Source organism: Columba livia, chromosome 13 (assembly GCF_036013475.1).
Source record: "Columba livia isolate bColLiv1 breed racing homer chromosome 13, bColLiv1.pat.W.v2, whole genome shotgun sequence".
Taxonomy (NCBI): domain Eukaryota; kingdom Metazoa; phylum Chordata; class Aves; order Columbiformes; family Columbidae; genus Columba; species Columba livia.
The window spans coordinates 18,322,901-18,345,954 of NC_088614.1; the positions used below are offsets into that span (position 1 = coordinate 18,322,901).

Below are 23,054 nucleotides of genomic sequence, written 5' to 3' on the forward strand. Positions count from 1 at the left end.
TTGACTGAACAGATAATGCACCCAGCTGAAACTTTGGAGAGGAAGAAAGCCCCTTAGATCCAGTCGCTCATTAGTTGCATCGCTGCCAAGGCTCCCAGAGAAGAAATGCAGGAGTCTGCGACCCCTGAAGCTGGCTGTTCTGCTAAACACTTCATCTTCTCTTTGAGAAAGGCAGGGGAGTAACATATCCTTATATTCTGCTTGGCTACAATATCTCCTGGGTAGCAGCATCCCAATCGGGAGCCTCAAGCTGTCAGACAGCATCCCTGCTAGACAGTATCAGACCTGTGCACGGAGCTTGGCTGGGGAGCCTGGGAGGCACTGCAAAGCTTCAGCACAGAAAGCCTGTGGCAGTTTCTGTGTGGATATTATAGAAGAGATTAATTCAAATCCTTATTTAGACACTGCCTACCGCCATGAAGGTGACACCACTTAACACAGGCAGGAATTCCTTTGTGGTTCGTTGCTGCTCAGTCATGTCTTGAATCTGTCTCATTTCAAACAGTTTGCATTTAGTACCAGAGTAAATAGAGTGGAATCAATCCAACCTGGCACATAACGGTGTTACACAAACCTGCTGGTGTTGCCAACAGGTATCAAACTCTGTGCCCTCTCTTTTCTCTCCCTCCTCTTCCAGACAGGCACAAACACTCATGCTCTGCTTGATGCAAATTATTCTTTCTTCTGAAAGCAGGAATAAATACCCCTACAACTTTCACAAAGGCTGGGACTTCTAAAGAGCCAACTTGATCGCATAGGCGGCTCACCATTTGTGTCTCTGGGCATCGCAGACAGATGTTTTTTTGGGGCTGCTGATTTTAGGAGATCAAATAGCATTAACTGTTTATTGTTTCAAATCTACCATGTTAGTGCTTAATAGGAGGGGAGCTAACAGCTGCTCACTTCAGTTTCAATTAAAGAATAGAGCTGATAACTACCGGAGCTGTAGATAAAGAATCCTCTTAACTTCACTCATCCTCATTTGGAAATTCTTCAAGAGTTTCTCTGCAATAAGGGTAAAGAGAAATATGCAGCACTTCTGTATGAATGATGTTCCTCCTCTACATTCAATACCAGACTGTTATGAATAAGAAGCTTCTCAGTAAATAATACATACATTTAGAAGAATGAAAAATTAGTATATGTTTTACCTATCTTAAATAAAATGATAAAGCAGGTAGAAGTTATTATTTTGCATGCTTGTGAAATGATCAGATTTCACACACATTAAATGTCATAACATCAAAACACAATAGCTGTCTGTAGCGTCACCTCCTAGCTTAATTGTATGAATGTTTGCAACAGAAAAACCCTAGGAAAGGAAGTTGTTATTATTATGTGATATTCTAATCTAAGGTTTTCATCTCCTGAGCCTTATTGTTCTACCTCACTGCATACAGAGTGTGCACAGCTTTCTGCTGGCTTCTTCCTAGGCTTGCTATTTACTAACTCTCCGTTCTTTTTTCAAACCTGCATCCTAGCTGTAAAGAACTTTGATTTCCATGCGTAGTTGTGAGCTGAGGGCCTTCATTTTCCTCAGAGATTGAAGTATTTCATGAAAGTTGGTTCTTAAGATATACAGGTGAGCAATTTGTTAACTAAGGAGGCTGCTAGCCAAGAAATTAACTTTGGACGTTTTCTTCCATATTAAAATCAGAAGTATGTGCGCCTGCTTAACAAATGCAGCTGGTTTTAATACGCACCTCTCTATAGGACATCTACTATTTTTATGCATTTCATTTAAAAAAAAAAGCTTTCATGTTTGTGAGATGAAGCAGAATCTTCCTTAGATGAGGTTGCTTGGTGCTTTTTCAATATACTGTAGTGATTCCCATCATCAACTCCTGCTACTGAAGTCCAAAACAGTTGGAAAGGGGAAGTACTCCCGTAATCAGATTTAAATTTACTATCTTTGCTATTCGTAATCTTCAGAATTTTTCTAACAATGTTACACCTTTCCCAAATAAATGGATTCCTGGACACTTTAATTGTATCACCATGAACATACGCTGCATCGTCTTCTCTAGAAAAAATACACTTGTATTCCCCTCTTCAGGATATAAGCTGTTACAAGTAAGAACACAGAGTCAGCAATGGATATGCATTTAGGTCTATTACCCCTTGGAGTACTTCCTAAATTTTCTTTCTATTTATTCTCACATAGTTGCCGGTTTCATCTTTTAAAATCTTAATTTCAGAAGACCCTGGTGCGCTACAGACTTCAGCTGGGACTTTTTCAGCCACTTATTGAAATTAGGGGCCTGGAACCCATCCACTCAATCCTTCTTACGTAATTTAACTTCCAAACCTTGAGAGACTTTCAAGGTGAAAAAGATATTGACCTCTAAGTTTATGAACAAGAAGGAAATGTGAACACGTACTATAAGCTCTTGGTGCTGCATATCTCTAAGTGATGATGATGCATACTCTGTAACAGAAAGCAACTGCTCATGCTAGATAGTATAAACAGGTATTTTTATAGCATATCCAATTACCATAAGATACTCTATATCTTAGCAGTATTGTTTTTCTATTCTGTTTTCTATTTTGATATTATTAGAGCCTGACCTTTTGGATATACTACTAATAATGACGATTGTATGCTTACAGTACATGTTATAGTTGTATCATAAGTCTTTCAACTATGAATTTAAAATAATACAACCTAAATTCTTTCAGTGGGAGGGAAATGCTAAGGCATTTTGAGCTTGGAACATTTGAAGCATCATCACTACCGTAATATCACATCAATAGAATTAAATTAGATGATGGAAACTCAACATTTTTCTTAGTGTTGTTGCCATAGAAAAGGTGGCTCACTTCATAGCTTTCTGAACATAGCTATTTAAGCAGTAGATAGAAATAGAACAAAATAAAGTCCAAATTGAGATTTCAAATGTGTGTGTGTGTGTATCATATTTATATACACACACATATATATGCTTCCTCCTCCCCTCCTCAGACAGACCTCTTTGTTCTGGAATCTGCTCAGCACATTTCCAATTTTGTTAACCAAGTAAGTAACATCAACACAGTGACATTTCAACTGTATTAATAATGTTTCCTGGGAACAAAATTTTAGGTACTGATGATATCTGAAGCTGAAAAGGAAAGATGATTGCGAACCAGTTCAGTTACCAAAAGATAGAGTTTAAAGCATCTGACTATAGGCAAGAGACTGATTTCAACCTGCCTTAGTCATGAGAGTAGCCTTATCCAGGAGTTGCAGCGGTAATACTCACGGAATTGATTTTTCCGAGGTGTTGAGCATGATGTGTCTTGTGCAAATCATTTAAATTGAGAATGATCAGCACCGTGGCTTGGATTTGAAATTAGTCACATCAACCGGTCCTAGATCTGAATAGGTGAAACCTTCCATGAGAAGTGTCTGCTGTACCCTGCAGCACCTAAGTCATAGACAAGCTCAGAAAGGGGTTTCTCAGTGTGTCTTGCTCAGGTCTTTGCAACTGGATGCGAGAGTTCAAAATGTTATGGAAGCCGTTGGTCTTGGCAGTCGGTAGTTCCCGGCTTCAACTTTCTAATTTGGTATATGGTTGGTCGAAGCAGCTTACTCCTGGGAAGCAATGCTCAGCCTAACTGAGGAACTCAACCATTTAAATCCACTTACTTTGCAGTCACTGATAATCATATACATGTGTATATTTTATATTTTTATGGGATTTTTTATACATATATATATATGTATATATACACATAAAAATCATTATATTGAAGTCCCTAAATGCTAATGCAGATGGACTGTGTGCATTCAGAGGTAATTGCAAAACTCAACTAATGAATTGCACTGAGCAACACTTCAGATGTGAACCTCTCTCATGGATTAAATGTAACAGCTATGATTGCATTCGAAGTAACAGATCAGCAGAACTTATTCCTTAATGCTGCTGAAGTTTGGATTGAGTTCTGTATTCTAGTCTGTGGGCTTTATTTTTTCTGCATTTCCAAAAGTTAGATTACAACCAAGAGGTGAAAAGAAGCCACTGAAACAAACCACTCAGCCTGGCAACTGCAAAATAAATGTGTTTCCTGTTGGAGGACCCTAACTCTTTCCAAACGAGTCATTTAAGTTGATGGTAAAACTGCCATCAAATTCAACGATGCAAAATTAAAGACCTTCACTTCTAATTTCATATGTTTCAGCAAAAAGGATTGGAGTAGATTTAGTGCAGAAGTGCTGTCTGTAGTTGGAAAAGTCCAGTTATGTTCACATTTTTCCTTTTTAAAGATTTTTTTTTTCATGTACACACACATTTATGCATATGGGTGGAAAGTGTATCTATCTTTCACTAAATCATGATGAGTAGTCATAATTTTATATTCTTAGTTTAAATGGAATACACGTCAGGAAAACTTTCGAGCTTCTCCTCAATTATTATGTTTCATTTAATTATGTAGAGAATGCCTGGTATTCTTTAAAGAAAACCATTGAAAATGAAAGGTTTGTTGTATATCAAAAAAAGACTGCAAAAGGAGCCCAGATATTTATGTCCTCCATTAATATTTAAACATTTTCCAGCAAGTACAGGATAAGCACATCCCAGCTGCTGAAACTCGCATGATAAACGACGCCCTAGGCAGAGCATGGTTAACACCTAATTCTCAGTCGCAGGCCAATCTGTTTGCCTTTTTATGAGCTCTTTCCTGTTGTGCACAACTTGCCTTTTCTCCCCTCTCTCCTTTAGAAGTGATGTAGGTCTCCAAATTATGTAATACAGCCTCATAAAAATGAGCACTGGTTTGAGAGATGAGGTTGGTATGAGCTGAAGCTATTAAATCTATATGTAATGCAGTTCTATTTTAGTCAAAGGAAAATCACTTTAATCAGTGGACTGTAGAGAATAAAAATTACTTTGGGTTTTTTTCTTCCTCTTACTATAGGATGAAAAACAATGTGGATACAACTATGTTTGTCATGTTTAAGTTTCTGGAGCACCTTCTTTGTTCAAATAGATCTGGACTTCTCTCTCCATTTGAGCCTGTGTTATGGGCTTCTCAGCACAGTGGTGGGAGGTGAACTGATGTTTTGACACGCAGCAGTGGAGTATCTGACCTCTGTAAACCCAAAACCAAATCTTTCACTGCAATCAAACAAGTCATATTAACGCAACTGCCAACTGTGGGCACATCCTGCCTTTGTCCTATGTCCGTACAGCGTCTAGCACGGTTAGATTCGTGACTGGAATTCCCGAGTGCCACATAACGCAAGTAATAATAAAATAAAGTAGAAAACATTTTTTGAAGTGCTGACAACATAGTTGATGTTCAAGTGCATTCGGGTTCTCTAAAGCATCTAACAGTTCTGAAAGGACTGGCAGCTTTACATACAAAGTATGGGAGCCTTGGCAGCTTTCAGGTTGGCCCATGTTGATTTTACTCTTGAAAAATAACAAAAATAACCCCAATGAGAAATTCTGTTGATTCCAATAGACATGAAACGATAAGCATGGCATGGCAGGGCCGGGATACTCCTCTTTCTTTTCTTCTCTCTTTTTTTCTTCTTTTCTTAAAGCATTTCCTGAAAGTATGTATTTGCCAAAGAGCGTAGAAAATATTTAGGTAGTCACTAACATAAAATAGACTGCATAGATAGGATAGTGTCATGTTAACCAATTGAAGAATAACGGACAATTTGTTACAACATGCAACTTTGATTAAAGAAGATGTATTTCAATGTGATGTACATATCACTGTCTCTTTATCCCAAAGCATTAGTCAAGTTGTGTAATGACCTACATCCTGAAGCAGCCTCATCTCTGCTTCAGAACAGCAGTCATGGGTTTTCCTAGTTCAAGCAGAGGAGTGAGGAAACTAAGGAAGGGGAGTTTATCTTAGAATAGCTTTTCTAACCCTTCCTTCCCTTGGCCTCTGAAACAGAACCCTAAAACTGAAGTAACCTCCTTTTGATAATAACAATCTTGTAGATAGATTAATAAATCCCCCCAATAAATATTAGACATCCAAATACTGAAGAAACTGTTGTATTTCTGTATTGGCATATGTATTTCCTCGGTGCAAGTGTATGGATTCCATCAGCTTGTATGCCCAGTGCAAAGGCTGATGAACACTGTTTAAAACAGTCCTTTCACATTTGACGCAAGCTTAATAACTTGCTTAATAACCTAAAGAACTGTTCAGATGTCTTTAACTATGAAGAGCAGCACTGCATGACTAAGTGTAAAAAAATAAGGTGACGTATCTTTGCACACTGAATTACTTTGTGTGTCTGTGTAGGACAGAACATCTAAGACCTAAAGGAGAGAGGTAGCATCTGTTACCATTGTTGCTGAAATAAGTAATTCTTTAGATAACTGCCTTTGATCCTCCAAGCAGCCATAAGCAAATTGCCACACATAATGTATCAAAATAAATTTGGAGAATCGATTTGCACTTGTATTGGCAGGATCCTCTCCTGCACGTCTCTGACAGCACACAGTATACTTCAAGTACACGTCACCCTGCTGCTATAGCAGAGTTAGCATAACATTTCCTATCTCATTTTCCTTCCTTTGAAATTTCAGGTGCTTGGCTGAAGTAAAGAACGTGTGGATAATGCTTTTCTGTGTTACAGTTAACTCCAGGTGACATAACAGTCCATTAAAATCACTGTTAGTCAGTGAAATTTAGAGCAGCTACAAAGCATAGTTATGATTTGGGGCCATGCCTGGAACATGCATGGCCCAGCACCTGGCTGCTGGCTCCCTGCTGCTCCCAGCCCCTCAGTGCTGTGCGGTACCAGTGTGTGCTGGGTACGAGCAGGGTCTCGGGAGCTCCCCTCTGGACACAGACCATTCTCAGCACATCTCAGTGCAGCCTGGCTGCAGCTCACACGGTCGGAGAGGTTCCCATCCCTAAAATCTACCAGCACCAATGAACGGAGCTGCATCAGACTGTCATGGTTGTATACTAGCAGTCCATCGAAGTTTTATTTAAGTAGTTTCACTGTTCTAGTTGCTTGTTCTCTCCCCTTTTCCAGAAGTTATCCTCTACTCAGTTTTGTTGATTCAACTCTTAGTCTGCTCTCTAAAGCATATAATCAAACTTCATATGCCCTTTGGCAGCACAGCTATTTCCAAAACTTTCTGTTGTTGTCCTGTAGTTTATGGACTCTTTAGGTGTGCTGATGCACACCCAAACGAGATCAGTTCAATGATCTGGGTTATAAACTTGAAGGAAAAGACTTCTTGAAACAGGGTTTTGTTGGAGGTCTCTCTTTTTTTTCCAAACTCCACATTTCACTGATCTGGCTTACAAATAACACAACTGCAGGGATTGTAAAATGCAGTGAAGAAAGGAGTGGGAATGGTGAAGGGTTATTGGCAACATACAGCAGGCATGTTAGGGAGGGTGCAGTGGGGACAAGAACCTCTGAAATTCAAGTTGCTCTTGGTGGAAGAACAGCATGAGCAGTGGTCTAACCCAGCTCTGTCAACATGATTTGGTTTTAAAAACACCTTACTATTAAAAGCGTTTAAGTTAACAAGATCATTTTGACAGAACTGGGTTAGGGAGCAACTGCACATACAGTTATGCTGGCAGATAAGAGATGCGGTAAAGTCTAGCCAGGGCAATGCAAGTGGCACTTTGCAATGGGCACCGTAAGCATCCTCTTTGCTACTGCCATAGCAGCATGTCTGGGTACAGCCTTAGTCCCTCTTCATCTTGCAGGAAGGTGGAGAATTGCTTTATAGTTTTTTCAAGGGGTATGTGTAAGCAATCTTTACACAAATGAGTAAACCACTGAAGAATAAAGATATCTTTTTGTGGTAAGAAGTACTCATTCCTTTGCAATGGAAACATGAGAATGGTATCTTCTCCAAAGTTATTTAAAATGGAGTTCAGAAACAATATAAGGAGTATTTACTGGAATCAGGATCAGTATGTAACGAAGTTATGCGGGCAAGGATGACACAATTATTTGTTGGTTATGATGTCTTGATGTTTCTACTCTGATGGACTTTGGTTTTGTTCTGCTCTAACAGCAAATTAAAATGCTCAACACAGTTTTCTTGTAAGAATTATTCCTACAAGTGTGAGACTGGAGTGCTAAGGCCTTATATTTTTATTATTGAAAACTTCAGGCTCTGTTGTGCTGCCAAGGGGATCAATGAAGGAAAGATAATCGTGCCTCCCCGGTGGGAAGGTTTTGCATCACGTTACTGCTGTTGGGACTAAGAGGCATAAGTGGTAGCGCAGCCAATACCTGTAGTAGTAAAGCTATAGCTACTGTTGGGCCAAAAAAACCCCACCACACACCAAAAAAAACCCCAACAACCAGGAAGGAAAGAAATGATCAGAGACAAAACCTAAAAATAGTAATTTGAACAATAACATGGAATTTGCTTGGGTATTAACAAAGGTAACACTACAAGCTAGAAAATAGCTATACCTGTGTGGGAAGAATGTCAAAATGGATCCCATGTTTGCAGACCTATTGACAAGGGAAATACAATACCTGATCACGAGCTGTGGAAAACCTGTGATACTGTAAAGAGAAACTCATTGTTGTTTAATGAATATCAGATAAAGAAAGCCACAAGATGCAAATTTTTGTCAAGGACACATGATTAGCCTTCTTATTTTATTCTTCTAACCTATGATAAAACTATGACACACAGCTCTGTTTTTCAGGAATGAGGATCCTTATTCGTGGCTGAAATTAAATTAAATTAATTCTCTGAACAACCAAGCTCGTGCGGGTGGGCTGGGATGTCGAGGCTCTGAAGGAAACGCGCGCAGTGCGCAGGCTGGCGGCTGTCACACCGGGCTGCTGCGGCTCTCGGTGATCACTACATGAATGCCTCTCATCAATTATTTGAGCCTTATATTGTTACCTGGGTTTGCTTAGAGTGGATTAGTATCAAAGGTGGAGATTATGCATAAAGATATTGAAAACTATTTTGTTTTTACAAAATAGTATGTATTGTTTACTTCCTCATGCTGTTGCATTTTGGTATCAGTCTGCTGAAGGGGTCATTTAATGTGCAAAATAGAAAATATTCTGAAAATTCTGCCTGCTTTAGGAAAGATCCCCAGCTTTTGTCTGGTATCTCTAGTGTAAATTATTGAAATAAAACAGTAATTAAGATTTTTTTTTAACCTTAATAACAGTTGTTAATTAAGAATTTATCCTACCCTAATGAAACAGCGAGGTCGAAGGGCTGAGGTGAGGTGTTGCTTATCATTGCTATAAATGATAAAGTAAATGCAGAATGAAATCAAGAGAAGACTTGGTTGCAGTTGTTAAGACAACCCTTTGTGCCTCTTACGTGAAGAAACACTGGAGTGGCTCTAACATCTTTAAAATAAGATCATGGTGCAGATCAATGCACTAGCATTGTAATAAAGTGATCAGCTAGATATTCTGTGCTTTGAAACTTAAAAATAAGTCAATTTTTTAAAGCTTTTAATGATCTTACTTGGCTGCTTTTTCCATAAGAAGTTTATATCTTAAACTATTTTTATTAACTTTATTAATCTTTTTAACTTATCTACTTACAATGTTCACATTTTAAAGCTACAAGATGATTCTGAAATAAGTGTAGTGGAATTAGTTCCATCAGAGGTGGTAGCCACCATAAAGGTTTCCACCACTCAGACAAAATTAGGACTCTCATCAGTTAGTATATCTACTATAACCATTTACTGTCATACTTGACTCTAATTTAATGCAGGCAATTAACTTACACAAGTAAGCTACACAGATTTTTAAAGGAGTTTGCAATGTATATTAAATTAATTTCTGAAGCTGGTACGCCAGTTATGTTCTGGTGTTAGGTTATAAGCTTCTACTTCATTGTAATTGCTTTTTGTGTTGTACGTGTATAAAACTGCGCTCTGTGGCCCCGAGATGTGTGAGCAGTGCTATAAGATGCATGTTCCTGTTAATAGAAAACTACTTTTCTAAAACTATATCAGTACATACAGCAAGTACAAAACAAACCACTCAGCTTTATCTGTGTGTCTATATAGGTTTAGCATGGAGAACCAAATTTATGAACACAGTCTTATGTTTTTGAAACATAAAACAGTGATCTGAATCTCTGCTACCTGTCAAAATGTCACGTTTTATTTCATCTATTTAGCAATGTTGAAGAAATTCCTTATATTTTAAATATCGCTTTGCCCTCTCAGGAATGAATAAAGAACAGAAGCTTTGCTGGGTAACAGTTGTATCTATAGTTGTATATATCATACACTATACAGGCAAACTATTTGGATGAGCAGTGAAGTTTTTCAAATGGCCCTGGGCTGTTTCCTTTAGCAAATGTGGAAATTCAAAGCAAAAATCAAGCTTTTATCAACACCAACCAAATCTTCATGAGGGTAAAACTACAGTCTTCAAGGTCCGTGTGCTTGTCCTCTTTCAGCTGTGTAGCAAAAGGTAGTTCTGGATTTTCTGGAATAATTTTGCTCCCATTTGATACTTTAGACCGTGATGTAATACAAGAGGAAAGGGTACTGTGCCACATCTGCTGGTCTTCTCCAGTTGCCAGATCTCTCTTTACATGTGGCTTTCCAATATTATTGTAGTAGGCTGATTCAGACTCTAGTAGTAAGCTCTATCAGACTCTCCTATATATGTAATCCAGAGGATTATAATTTAACTACCAGGAATTTCCTGTTTTTTTTGTATCAGTCAATATGAAAATTGCAGTGCTAAGTATTTAATGACACTTCCCATCAGCTCACAACCACTGTTCACTCCCAGGGACGGAGAAAATTAATTTCCAAATTTGATAAAGAAATTTGGGGACAGTACAATCTCTGTGCATTGCACAAAGTAAATGCCACAATTCCCTGGCATAGCAGTGAATCCCAAATACGTTTCTCAAATACGTCTCAAAAGGCTCCAGCAGTCTGGGTTGAACTGTAGAGAAATGTACCCAGCTCAAGCGCTGAGCACAGATCGTATTCCCCTGCCGAACACTCGTACATGCAGAAGCCTCACCACATTTTTCCTTTATGCTGCACAGTCTAACGCTTGCTGAACTTCCCTGTAAGTGCTTGAGAATCTCACGGTTTTGGCTCATTGAGCTTGTGTAGCTGTACTGGGTTATTTCATTGAATTAGATTTAATGACATGGTATGTGCGTTCCTAGTATTTTTGGTGTGGTTTTGACTCTTGTTTGCCTTCAGGTATTGCTGAATAGGGAGCTACTGTGAGGATGGTCCAGTCACAGTGAAGCTTATGCATTAGTGCTAGTGGAGAGGACTCAATTTTGACTGGAGTGAGGGAAGAGTAACAGGCAGGAGGTCTGGGGGTGGAACTGAAGAGGGATGCACTGCAGTGAACTTAATGCTCGCCAACGAGTCAGAGCAGCAGTCTGAAAACCAAATATCCTGTTCTTTCTTCAAACAGAAATTTTTCTGTGAGCGTCATATTGTTTTATCTCATTTATTTAATCTCTTCTAGAGGCAGCCTGTGTAGATTAATTAGGAATTGTTTTCAAAAGGCTTCTTGAATATGAAAAGAAGTGCGTTACCTTATTATTAGGTCCTGTGAGTAAAAAGAGCTCTACCAATTTGTACTGGAAGAGTAAGAAAATCAGTAATGGCTCACTTGGGTTCTTTTTAAGGCTTTCTTGGGCAAATGTATAACATACTGTTCTGTTTCTGGTGGCCCTCTATTTCTGGGTCAAAAATCACTTTTTGTATAAAAACTGAAAGCTCAGCCTCAGAAAAGGACTCTCAAGTTGGTTTTTCAGTTTTACAGTTATTCTATTTCTCCTGTGTTTCAGTTCTTGCCCCATTGAAGAAATGGGAAAAATCTGTCCCCTACCAAATACGTGTACTCACAGGTCCACTTGCGGACACATATGGGTACCATACAAATGATCTTAACCACTTCATTGAAAAGCTGGGCTGCTTCTTTCTCCTGGTACCTTCTACCACCAAATCTGCATTTTAACACACACCAGAAAGCAGCAGTGGTAACCTCCGATTGATTCCCTAGACCAAAGAGGGTTTTCAGAACATGACTTGACAGACCCTCCCCATTACAGAGTTAGGGTTTGCTCCTTGTCCTTCTCCCTTTTGTGAGACTAAGAGGATGCCAAGAGGCTGAAGTCTCTCTTTCTTCCCTCACACTTCCCCAAAAAATTAATTGCAAGGCTTATTGTACTCTCTGATTTCTTTCTTTCCATCTCAGTTGGTAACGGGGCCTAAATGATGTGTCTAATCCACACAGTTACATCTGTAATGGATATTCACCTCGTTCTTGATGCGTTGTCAAAGCACTGCACTATTAGCTTACCGTTCTTCCATGCTACTTGAGATACTGAGTTTTAATTTGATCACAGCTCTTCTTCTCTTCTAACAAGACAAGTTTCTCAGTTTCAGATTTTCGTGCAACAGATTTCACAGTTGCTTTGGCAATTACTGAAGTTAAAAAAAAATACTTTGTATATTGTTTGCTTTCAAAATAACAGCTGACTTTTACTGCTCTTACTTATGTTTTCAGAGATTTTCTTCTATGACTCTGTATGAACCTAAAAAAAATACACCAAACCAAAAACAACACTAGGAACTTATTTTAAAGTGGGGAGGAAAACAAAAAACCAACCCAAGACACAGTGTAACCTTAAGAGTAGACGTTTCTACCAATCTTGTATATAGTGGTTTCTCGTGAGATGACTTGGATATGAATCAGTCAAAGAAAACGTGTCAGGAATCTTTTTACATAACTCCAGCCTCATTCGGGGAGCTGTAATGCAGCCCTTCTCCCCGAGCCATGCCCATCTATCTTTGTCAGTGATCCGCGGCTGCATTTCAGGTTTGTCAGGCACTGTGCCGTGAGAAAGCCCTACTATGTGAACTTGTTTGGCCATTTCAATGAATATTTACAGAGATGAAACCTGATGTGGCTTCCTAATACATGAAAGGGTGGGCGGGGAAAGAAGGCCAAGTTCTCCCAAGTGTTCATCAAGGCAAATGTCTTTGAAATAAAATCTGACTCTGTGTTTTCTCTGGAAGCGAGATAGAGACACTGAGAGTTTTGTGGTGCAGATGTGAATAAATGAGCTGGCTTCAGTTCTGGTAGTGGTTTGGTTTGGGGATCGTGGGTTTCACAGTGGACTTACCAGTGAAGGTTTTGCGCAGCTGTGTGTGGCTGCAGCTGGATGGTTACTGAGATGAGGATGTTCTGCCAGAGTCTTGTACGTTTAGGAGAAGTAACTTTTTTTTTGGTGGGTTGTTTTTTTTTTTTTTTGGGTTTTTTTTTTTTTTTTGGTTGGTTGTTTTTTTTTTTGAGGAGGAGAGTAAGTCTGTATGCAAGAACATTATTTTGTTTGACTTTCATTATTTGACATGCTAAGTGTTTAGCTGAGGGAGCTGGGTCTCTTTAGCTTGGAGAAGAGGAGACTGAGGGGTGACCTCATTAATGTTTACAGATATCTAAAGGGGGAGTGTCAGGAGGATGGAGCGAGGCTCTTCTCGGTGACAACCAATGATAGGACAAGGGGTAATGGGTTCAAACTGGAACACAAGAGGTTCCACTTAAATTTGAGAAGAAACTTGTTCCTGGTGAGGGTGGCAGAGCCTGGCCCAGGCTGCCCGGGGTGTTGTGGAGTCTCCTTCTGTGCAGACATTCCAACCCGCCTGGACACCTTCCTGTGTAACCTCATCTGGGTGTTCCTGCTCCATGGGGGGATTGCACTGCATGAGCTTTCCAGGGCCCTTCCAATCCCTGACACTCTGGGATTCTATGATTCTGTGACTACATAAAGAGTACAGGCTAGCAAGAAGGCCGGAATCTTCTTCAGACCCTACGACAAACTGCAAGTAAAATGTTTTCCGGAGTTTGTGTAATCATTTACCCGAGTGTTCTCTCACTATTTCAGGAAATAAAGGAATTCACAGAGTTGCTTTTATTTTTCTTTAACCCATTTAATATGCAGTGATATTCTATACTACAAATTTAAGACCTAATATGGCTTGCTTATGATGTAAAAGTAAATGAGATCTTTCAGAAAGCTTTCCTAAGCTCTTTAGTCACTGATTTGACTTTGTTCTATTTATTTTCCCTCCCCACCAGGAATGTTTAATGACTGGAAAACTCAATGGATCACGTTTTTGTAATCCAAGCTATTTTTACATTCACTGTGCTGTAAACACATGGAGGAGCTGTAAGTAAATGTTCTGTACTGCATGATGAATTGGATTGCTACAGTCTGGAGGAAAGCAAAATAAGAATTTCATTTCTGCGGTGATTTGCGTAGCTTGTGGTACAATGCCAGAAAGACTAACGGAAATGCTTATGGATACATGGACTCCATTAATAATATTATGGATTACTGTCCTTCCTTCCATTTATATGGCTCCAATGAATCAATCTCAAGTACTACCAATTGGATCCAGTACAGGACTAAAAATGCTAACTGAAGAACAAAGAGTTTTGAACCGTTCCAAGAGAGGCTGGGTTTGGAATCAAATGTTTGTATTAGAAGAATTTTCTGGACCTGAACCAATACTAGTTGGCCGGGTAAGGCAACGTTTGTTTTTCCTCTTTGAGTGTGTAAATGTATAGCGTGTGAAGGCCTTTGGTCATTTGGACTGAAGGTGCTGTTATTCTTATGTTTTCCTCTAATATTCATACATTTGTGCATTTTAATGTACCTCATTTTAAGGATATGGTTTCCTGGTTAGTTAATCTGCTGTTTACGACATAACTGTACATATTCAATATGACAGAAGCACACGGGCATGTACACATCCTTCCTTTCATACTGTTAGTCCCCAATCTTCACCTCTGTCTGCTGAACATTTTCACCAAAGCAACTTTTTGTAATATGTTCCTAGTCATTCAAAACGTGCTCCCTACATTCAGAAAGGTTGTTACACCTGTAGAAAATAACTTATCTCCTGCCTGATTACAAGGAAGTTAGTTATAGTCTGAGAATTTTTAAAAACACAAACAAAAAGGGAAGTGTGATATATACAGCAAATTATAAGGTACTACTTTATAGGGAGGTCATGAATTGCACAAATATGTAATAACATTGCCACAGATTTGGTAATTTACTTTCAGCGTTAGGAAGACAATGAAAGGAAAATGATCATGTTTTTCTATGTGTCCTAGCTTGCCTGTTGCCTTCAACCTTTCATTGTTGCCATGCATTAGGTTATTCTGTAGCTCAGTGAATTATCCCCAGACAGTGAATCAGCCTTGCAGTTTCTCTGAAAAGAGATCATGGGCTATCTGCATTCATCAGGAATTGAATTATCTTCAGAATTGTCCTTGGAAATAACAATCTGTTCCTAAATGCTTGTTTGACCTGTAGTGAGCAGTTATAAATACCTTGATTGTTTATCACTGAAGTTCAGTTCTCTTTAAATAAGCAGGCACGTTACTCTATTTCAGTAGCCAGGTAAGATGACAATAGAACATCTGGAGAACAAAAATTATGGATATCAGTTAATTTCTTTTTTTTTTTTTTTTAATTCTCTGGCTAAATGAATAGTATATAGTATAACATAGGGACTGGCACTATTGCCATATCTATTACTGGAAAGAACACAGAACAAGTGCATTCCTAAATTCTCCCTGGTGTAGCCCCTTTCTAGTCGAAGCTTAGGGTCAGAAAATGTAATGAACTTTATATCCAGTGACTTCTGAGTGCTGTGTTAATACACATTTATATCAGGTATCATATATCTCTTCTCATTTGATTTTCTGTGATTAGCAATATATCTTAATTTCAGAGAGATAGCAATATATCTTAATTTCAGAGCGACAGCAATATGCCAGTTTCAGGCCCTAAAATATTTTATCCAACTCATTCTTTTTCAGAATATTATGGTCAAGCTTTTAAAATGGTTTTGAGTTGGTTTTGAGTAACTAGGGAGAATCCCCAGTTTGTACTTGGAAGTACTTTTGATTTTCAGGATGTAGCTTTTTGTAGGTGGATATGATATTCTGAGTTGTTCAAATTATTAAGCCAAACCAATAAAAAACCATTATCCCATCTTCTGCTGGTGTTTGGAATAGCATTAGCTACTCTAAAATGGTGTGATAATCTACTTGTTGAGACTGCTGTATAATAAAAACACTGTATGATATAGATGCAAAGGAGCAAAAAGTGAAATGTGTTCCCATAGGGAGAAAACATTGGTTTATTCATGAAAATGGCTTAAAATATTCTTGTAATTCTTGTCTGTATTTTTTCCCCTCTCTCCAGAAAAATCATCCGTATTTCTGACTTATTTTTCTTTCCTACGGTTTACGAGTACTATGGGCACCTTCAAACTCTGCTGTAGTCAATGGGAACAGAGGTGCTCCGCATCTTTCAGAGCTGCGCTTAATCCTTCCTGACTATAAAGCAGCGAATCCCTCAGCTGTAGCTCTTGGGAATCCTTCTTCCCAAAACTTGAAGGTGTACAGAACGTCACAAGCCAGATTCTCTCCTGCTCCACAAAGCTGGGCAATGGTTTGCCCTCTGTCACCCTCATTGGTTTCTTATCCATTGCAATTTAAAATGCATAATATCTTCTATTAGGCTGCTCCGTTTTTCCGCGATAAATAGCTTCTAGGGGTAAAAACCCTTTTCAGAGCTTTAAGTGTAGCAATACAACTGCATGCTCTTCAAAAGTACTTACTCGTTGCTGTTCTGCGTGCATATATACTAATAAATGCATTCCCAATATATTTGCTTTAATAAATGAAAGAATCTGGGGTGAGACTAATAGGAGGATTTACTGTGACTTCTTTCTTAAAGCATGGTGGTTTGCTTCAGTGGCTCGAGTAAAACACAGAAGAAAATGTTTTGCTTTCATTCACGAACCTTCTTACAATGAGTTTGAACAATATGCACTTATAACGTCAGTTTTCATCATTGTGTTCAGTAGGATCAAGCTCAAACTTAAAATAAACAGCTCTACTTGCGTCAACACATCTGTAAAAGAGGTATATGAATACTCATCTCTTAGGGTGCTTTCTGAATTGGAGATTTCTCCATAAAATGCTATGACCATTCTAGTTTTTCCTTTTTATCTATATTAATGCATTTATTTTGACACACGATATTGTAATAAATTCCACGTACATATAGAAAGGTATACTTGCAGTTTTGAGAAACTTAAGAAGTAACTTTGTTCATGTGACATACTTCCTTTCCTTTTCACCCATTGACACAGGCAAGTGCTTTATCAAGCTACGGCTTCTACTTTAGCAGACTCCATGCACTGGATATTGCTGTTATTGCTGTCAGCAGTTTTGTGGCCTCTCAGTGGCCGGCAACCTCATTCGAGTGCAGAGCGATACGTCTTGTGACGCCGCGTGCCGTCCCTCTGGACTTGATTAGTTAGACACAACTTTTCCTTGATATACACGGCTGCATTTTCTCGCTCTCCCCTGCATGCGTTTACAGCACCATGGCAGATGTGCTGTGAAAGCTGTGCTGTAGCAAATGCCATTTTTCTTTCACAGGAGACAGCCGCTGAATTCACAGTGAAATAGATAATAGAGTTAAAAATCATTGGAAAACTGGGTTTGGGGTATATAATTGTACCTCCTGGTTTAGGTAACGTGTTACTTGTGATGTTTTAAATGGGAGAGGACCTGGTTTAAGAGTTTTTTAGGCAAAAACCTGGGTTAGTTAACGTGTTAACAGCTGTTTGTAAGTACAATGCATGGAAAGAACAAAAGAGAGAAAGAAGGTGATAAAAGTTTTGGATTTGGTTGTGTTGGTTTTGGTTTGTTTTTTGGTGTGTGTGTGTTTAAATATTCTCTGACTTAGCACTAAATGAATGAGCAGCGAAGTCCAGACACAAACACTAAAGATCAGTCAGATAGGTGCTGTTTCTGTGATAACGCTCCTCTGGCAGCTCTCCCAGGTTTCTCCCAGAACCTCCCTCAGACTTGTAAAAATGTACTTATTTCCAGTCCCAAAGTGATACATTGTGTATTTTACACACAGTCTCTGTGATGAGAGGTGTGTAAAATGAGCTGGGCAGGGAAGAGCGGCACATGTGTCACCTGCAGAGCCGCAGTGTCCAGGTAGGGAAGAGCGGCACATGTGTCACCTGCAGAGCCGCAGTGTCCAGGTAGGGAAGAGCGGCACATGTGTCACCTGCAGAGCCGCAGTGTCCAGGTAGGGAAGAGCGGCACATGTGTCACCTGCAGAGCCGCGGTGTCCAGGTAGGGAAGAGCGGCACATGTGTCACCTGCAGAGCCACAGTGTCCAGGCAGGGAAGAGCAGCACACATGTCACCTGCAGAGCTGCGGTGTCCAGGTAGGGAAGAGCGGCACATGTGTCACCTGCAGAGCCGCGGTGTCCAGGTAGGGAAGAGCGGCACACGTGTCACGTGCAGAGCTGCGGTGTCCAGGTAGGGAAGAGCGGCACACATGTCACCTGCAGAGCCGCAGTGTCCAGGTAGGGAAGAGCAGCACATGTGTCACCTGCAGAGCTGCGGTGTCCAGGTAGGGAAGAGTGGCACACGTGTCACCTGCAAAGCTGCAGTGTCCAGGTAGGGAAGAGCGGCACACGTGTCACGTGCAGAGCTGCGGTGTCCGGACTGTGTGGTTGGTGGAGCAGCCGTGCTGGCTCTTCAGGAGTTGCTCTGAAAAGCCTCAACAGGCGAAGAACCAGAGTGACTGAGGCTCAGAAAGAACACAGCCCGGTCAGCTCTTCAGCAGTGCAGTCTCAGGTAGACACTTTTTATCTGTAACTGTGGAGTTTTGTGTCCTTGCTCCTGACTTACGTGGCATGTGTCTTTTCACTCTTAAATGCAGAAGTTTTTGTATGGCTGGTAGAATGAGGAGCTAGAAAACTTTTCCTTTTTAGAGCAACAGAGATTTTTCCCTTGATATATGGGCTGAGGTTCAGGCCTTTAGAGGAGACATAATTTTCCTGTAGGAGGAGCAGTAGAGAGGCATCATGTTTTCACAGTTAAGTGCTTCAGGCTGCGCTACTGTAAAAACCAAACCTGGAAACGCAGAGAGCACTTATAAATAGCTTCAAGCTGTATGTTCTACATTATACATGCTTTATGCAATCTTTGATTTCATTGCCAACATACATTTTATCTCTTAACAAGGAAATGGTAAAATCTTGCTTGTTTAAAATTATAAATAGTTCTGTTGAAGTACTAGTGATACATATATGCAAAGTAAACAAGGTTTTAATTAAACAAGTTCTTTCCATATGTTTTCATTTTTATTCCTGCATTGAGCTTGTGATTGTAATGGCTGCCTGGAAATACTGTTGTACTCAAGTGATACAAACTAGAATTATTTGTAGCTTAGGCTCTTATTACTTTGGGGATGAATTATTGTGAAATATACATGTAGTATACCCCCAGCATAGGCTACATAGGGTACATGGTCCTGCATTAATGCATTGTTAAAGTTTCCACAGTTAGAACAACAGACATCAGAACACCATATTATATAGATTCTCCTCTTTTTCTTGTAATAAACGCTTGTATGTTTTGCTGTCTATGATTTAAACACATGCCATGAAATATTCAATATCGGAAATGTTGCTAAGTCAACATTGCTTTCTGAGCCTTAGCTTTTTGTTGTTGTTTTGCAACCATAATTATACACTAATTTTCCTACTTATGTTTAATAAACTCCCAGAAGCTGAAATGTATCATTTATTTTGCTACTGTATTCTTGATGGAAAATATTAATTCCCCCAGACTTTTGTGCTTGTGAAGGAGATGACTGTATATGCTTCAGAGAATGCTCCACTTTACATGGTCTGAAGCAGCTTAGTAAGCAGGAGTAGAAGTAGCTCTGAGGAAAAAATCATCTTAATTAAATTTTGCTGAAAGACAATAAATATAGTATACATTTTATAGAATCCTGATAAAAGTAGTGATTTTTAAACATATATTTCATTTCTTTCTTTTCAACTAAGTAGAAGTCCCAAGAAATTTCTTCTCAGAACATATACATTTAAACAAGGGCAGTTTGAATTAAGTGAGCCAACTGCGTCTACATTTTCTAATAGTGTAAAAGTCATTGTACTGATTTCTCTTAGAGTTAACAAACGTGCTGTATCTCCAGACCCTAAGATCTTATTTCTGGAAGTATCACTAATAAGGTTGAATGCTTTCATGCTCCCTCATCTCCAGGCCTTGGCATGATATATACAAAATTCAAGTAGAGTCCCAACACTTGCATGCCAGCTAATACCGCTGGACTGGTAATACATTCAGAGACCTTTCATCTATTAAAACGATAGAGTAAAAAAGCGGCACATGCCAGTATGGGCCATTACTTTTAAAGGACTGCATTGTAATGTCAAGGTACTTGTGCAGGGTCAGCCTGCAGAACACCAGGCGCCTTCTGAGCCATCTGGATTTTGTTCGCTGAAGTAGGAACATCTTTGTGATGTGGTTTGCATTCTAAGTTTTAGACTTCATAGACGATAAGTATAGAATAACTTCCAAAAGTTGGGTCGGGTTTTTTTTGTTGTTTTTGTTTGTTGTGTTGGGGTTTTTTTGTGTGTTTTTTGGTCTATTTTTCAAATTGTATCCACGGTGGACATGATTACACAGTGTGTGTTTAGGCATTTGGATCCCCTAATGCTACTTTAACATCATTCTCTTCAATTTCCTTGTCATATTTTTATAAAGCCAGAAAGATTTCTAATCTTCTGAAAAAAAACAAAAGCAGCTAACATAGAAAATTTCTTTTGTTTGTGAAGAATTAGAAGCTCGTGTACTTTTGTTCAATATATTGATCTCAACACTTTATCTTTCTCACAATGAATTGAAATGTTTTCCAAGTCTGAATGCAAAACACTGAAGTGACAGGATGAAAAATTAAGTAGAGCTTTGCACATGATATTGTGCAGATGCCCTATGATCGTTTACTCTTTCCAACATCCCTTTAGTAAATGGTTTTCAATTTCTACCTGTAGGGCCCACCTCTGGTGCTGTCAGGATGCTTCAGTTCCAGTTGTCAATTTAGCTACCAATTAGTGCCACTTGTGATGGTGGTTTTTTGCTAAAAGTTTGTCCTTTCTGAACTTGGCAAACAAATTTCCTATAGGCCACTGAAAAGCTATCGGAGAGTAGCGACTTCCCAAAAGTGACAGAACAAATTGCCTTTCAACCAGTCAAGTGAAAGGGTGTATTTGTTGTTTTCAAGTCCTGATGGGATATTCCTCAATTTGCCAAGGATTCATGTAATGAAAACTTTAACAATGATTTTGCATTAAAATGAGAAATGGTTTGGCACTAATTCCTTTAGTGTCTGCAGGCTTCCAGTAAGAGCTCAGCAGCTCGAGTGGGTGACAGCTAAAGAACTGAATTACAGCTGAGAAAAGCTGCTTCTTGCCTGCTGGACACCTCTGTATCTTTAGGGTATAACAAATACCCATTCACAGTAACCACAAGGAAAATTAGTTTGCATTTGAAAATGACAGGGAAGAGTTTGCATACATTTTGTTTCTTGGAAGTTCTGTTTTAAAAGAGTGGGTTTGGGTTTGTTTTTCTTCCTATTCTGGTAAAGTAAAAGAACGTGTGTTATGCACCAGACCAACAACTTCACAGCTTGAGGGTCTTTATTTTTTGATGGCTTTTTTTGGATAAATCCAGGGACGTTGATACTGCGCAATTTAATCTGGATGTGAAGCATTCAGCTTTGCTACAGAAATAATTTGCTGCAGTAATTATTTTAGGCAGTGTCTAAAGGTAACTATTATTTGAAAACCATGTGTGGGTTATGTGGCATTGAAGATAAATGTGGATAGCTTTCCTAAAGGTATTTAAGCAAATATTTAGGTATCTGAGTAGCCTCTTGGTGATACCTGAGGAAAATACTTGTAGTGATATAGAGTAATATATAACTTTTCACTGAGGAATCTCTGTTAGTGTAAAGATCCCCCTTCGATGATTTCTTTCAAAGCCCTGATTTTCCAGCAGTCATGCCAGCGGCTAAGAAGAAGTGTAGCTCTCCCTGGAGAATCTCAGTCCTGTTCCTGAATTAACCAGAGGAATCATTAGGGGCAACATAAGAAATCCCTTTTCTTGTCTCAGGGTCTGAGCTCGATAGCTGTTCCGCACCAGCCCCTGGAGAATAGAAGCAAAGCGGAGGGTTTGTGTGCTAGCTGGCCGTGCTGCGTGTTGCTGTCAGATGGCCCCAAGGAGCGGGAATGACTGAAATAAGACTGACTCAGAGATCACTGGAGGCAAGGAGCTCAGCTGTGGGCACAACCAGCAACAGGCATTTCTTAGCGGTTCAACCCGGTTGTATGCTGGTTTAAATCCAGAAACCATATGAGCTAATTTTTTTCCCTTGCTGAGCTAACTGCTTACATATAATAGGGGGATTGTTAGCAAGTGAGAAAAGGTGAATTTCATTGTATGCAGTACTGGTGCTGGGCATCCAGACACGAGGCACACAGAGGAGTTGAAACAAACCATAGTTCTTCTATCAAACTATTTTCTAAGGTCATCAACCTACAAGCATCATTAAGAGCTACGACGTTATATATCCAACATAAGAAATCATGATCTTAAAGTGAATGAAAAAAATCCACCTTGTATTTAAATTAATTTGGGATAATCTGTAAAATAATTGGTGCGACATGTAATTCTTTATGTTAAAGCATGGCGCAGAATACTCAGAATCTGATATTACTCAACTCAACTTAATGAAAATCTACCATATTTTTACAGAATAAGTTTTCTAAATACAATTACTGACATACTTGCTGTGCCCTTCTCTATTTTTTTAATTGCCTGTTTGCAGGAACCTGTTCTCTGATTACTGTGCAGTCTAAAGCGTTTAATGCAGACCACTGGCACACTTTGCAATTCCTGTTGTTGTCATACAGACAAGAAAATACAATGTCCGGAGGCAAATGTTTGTGTTTCTTCCTTCATTCTAAATCATCTGAAACAAGGCTTAATGCCAACACAATATTTCAATTTTTTTTCTGTTAATTAATGGGTCTTGATTATTTTGTTGGATAACCCAGGTACTTGTTTAGAATATTTGATTAACCCAGAGCAGGTGCTGATCTAAATATAAAAGGACTTTTTGTTTAGTTGTTATATGAATAAACAGAAGTGACTTAAAT

At 39.1% G+C, this 23,054-nt stretch overlaps 1 protein-coding gene across 4 annotated transcripts in view; it reads left to right on the forward strand.

The window, feature by feature from the left end:
- CDH8 (cadherin 8) overlaps positions 1 to 23,054 on the forward strand; it is a 352,129-nt gene that overhangs the window by 209,428 nt on the left and 119,647 nt on the right. For all 4 annotated transcript variants that reach the window (XM_065029272.1, XM_065029271.1, XM_065029274.1 and 1 more), the window contains one exon: positions 14,054 to 14,500. In XM_065029272.1, coding sequence (XP_064885344.1) covers positions 14,249 to 14,500 — 252 coding nt within the window. In that variant the 5' untranslated portion in view covers positions 14,054 to 14,248. The remainder of the gene's footprint in view (positions 1 to 14,053; positions 14,501 to 23,054) is intronic.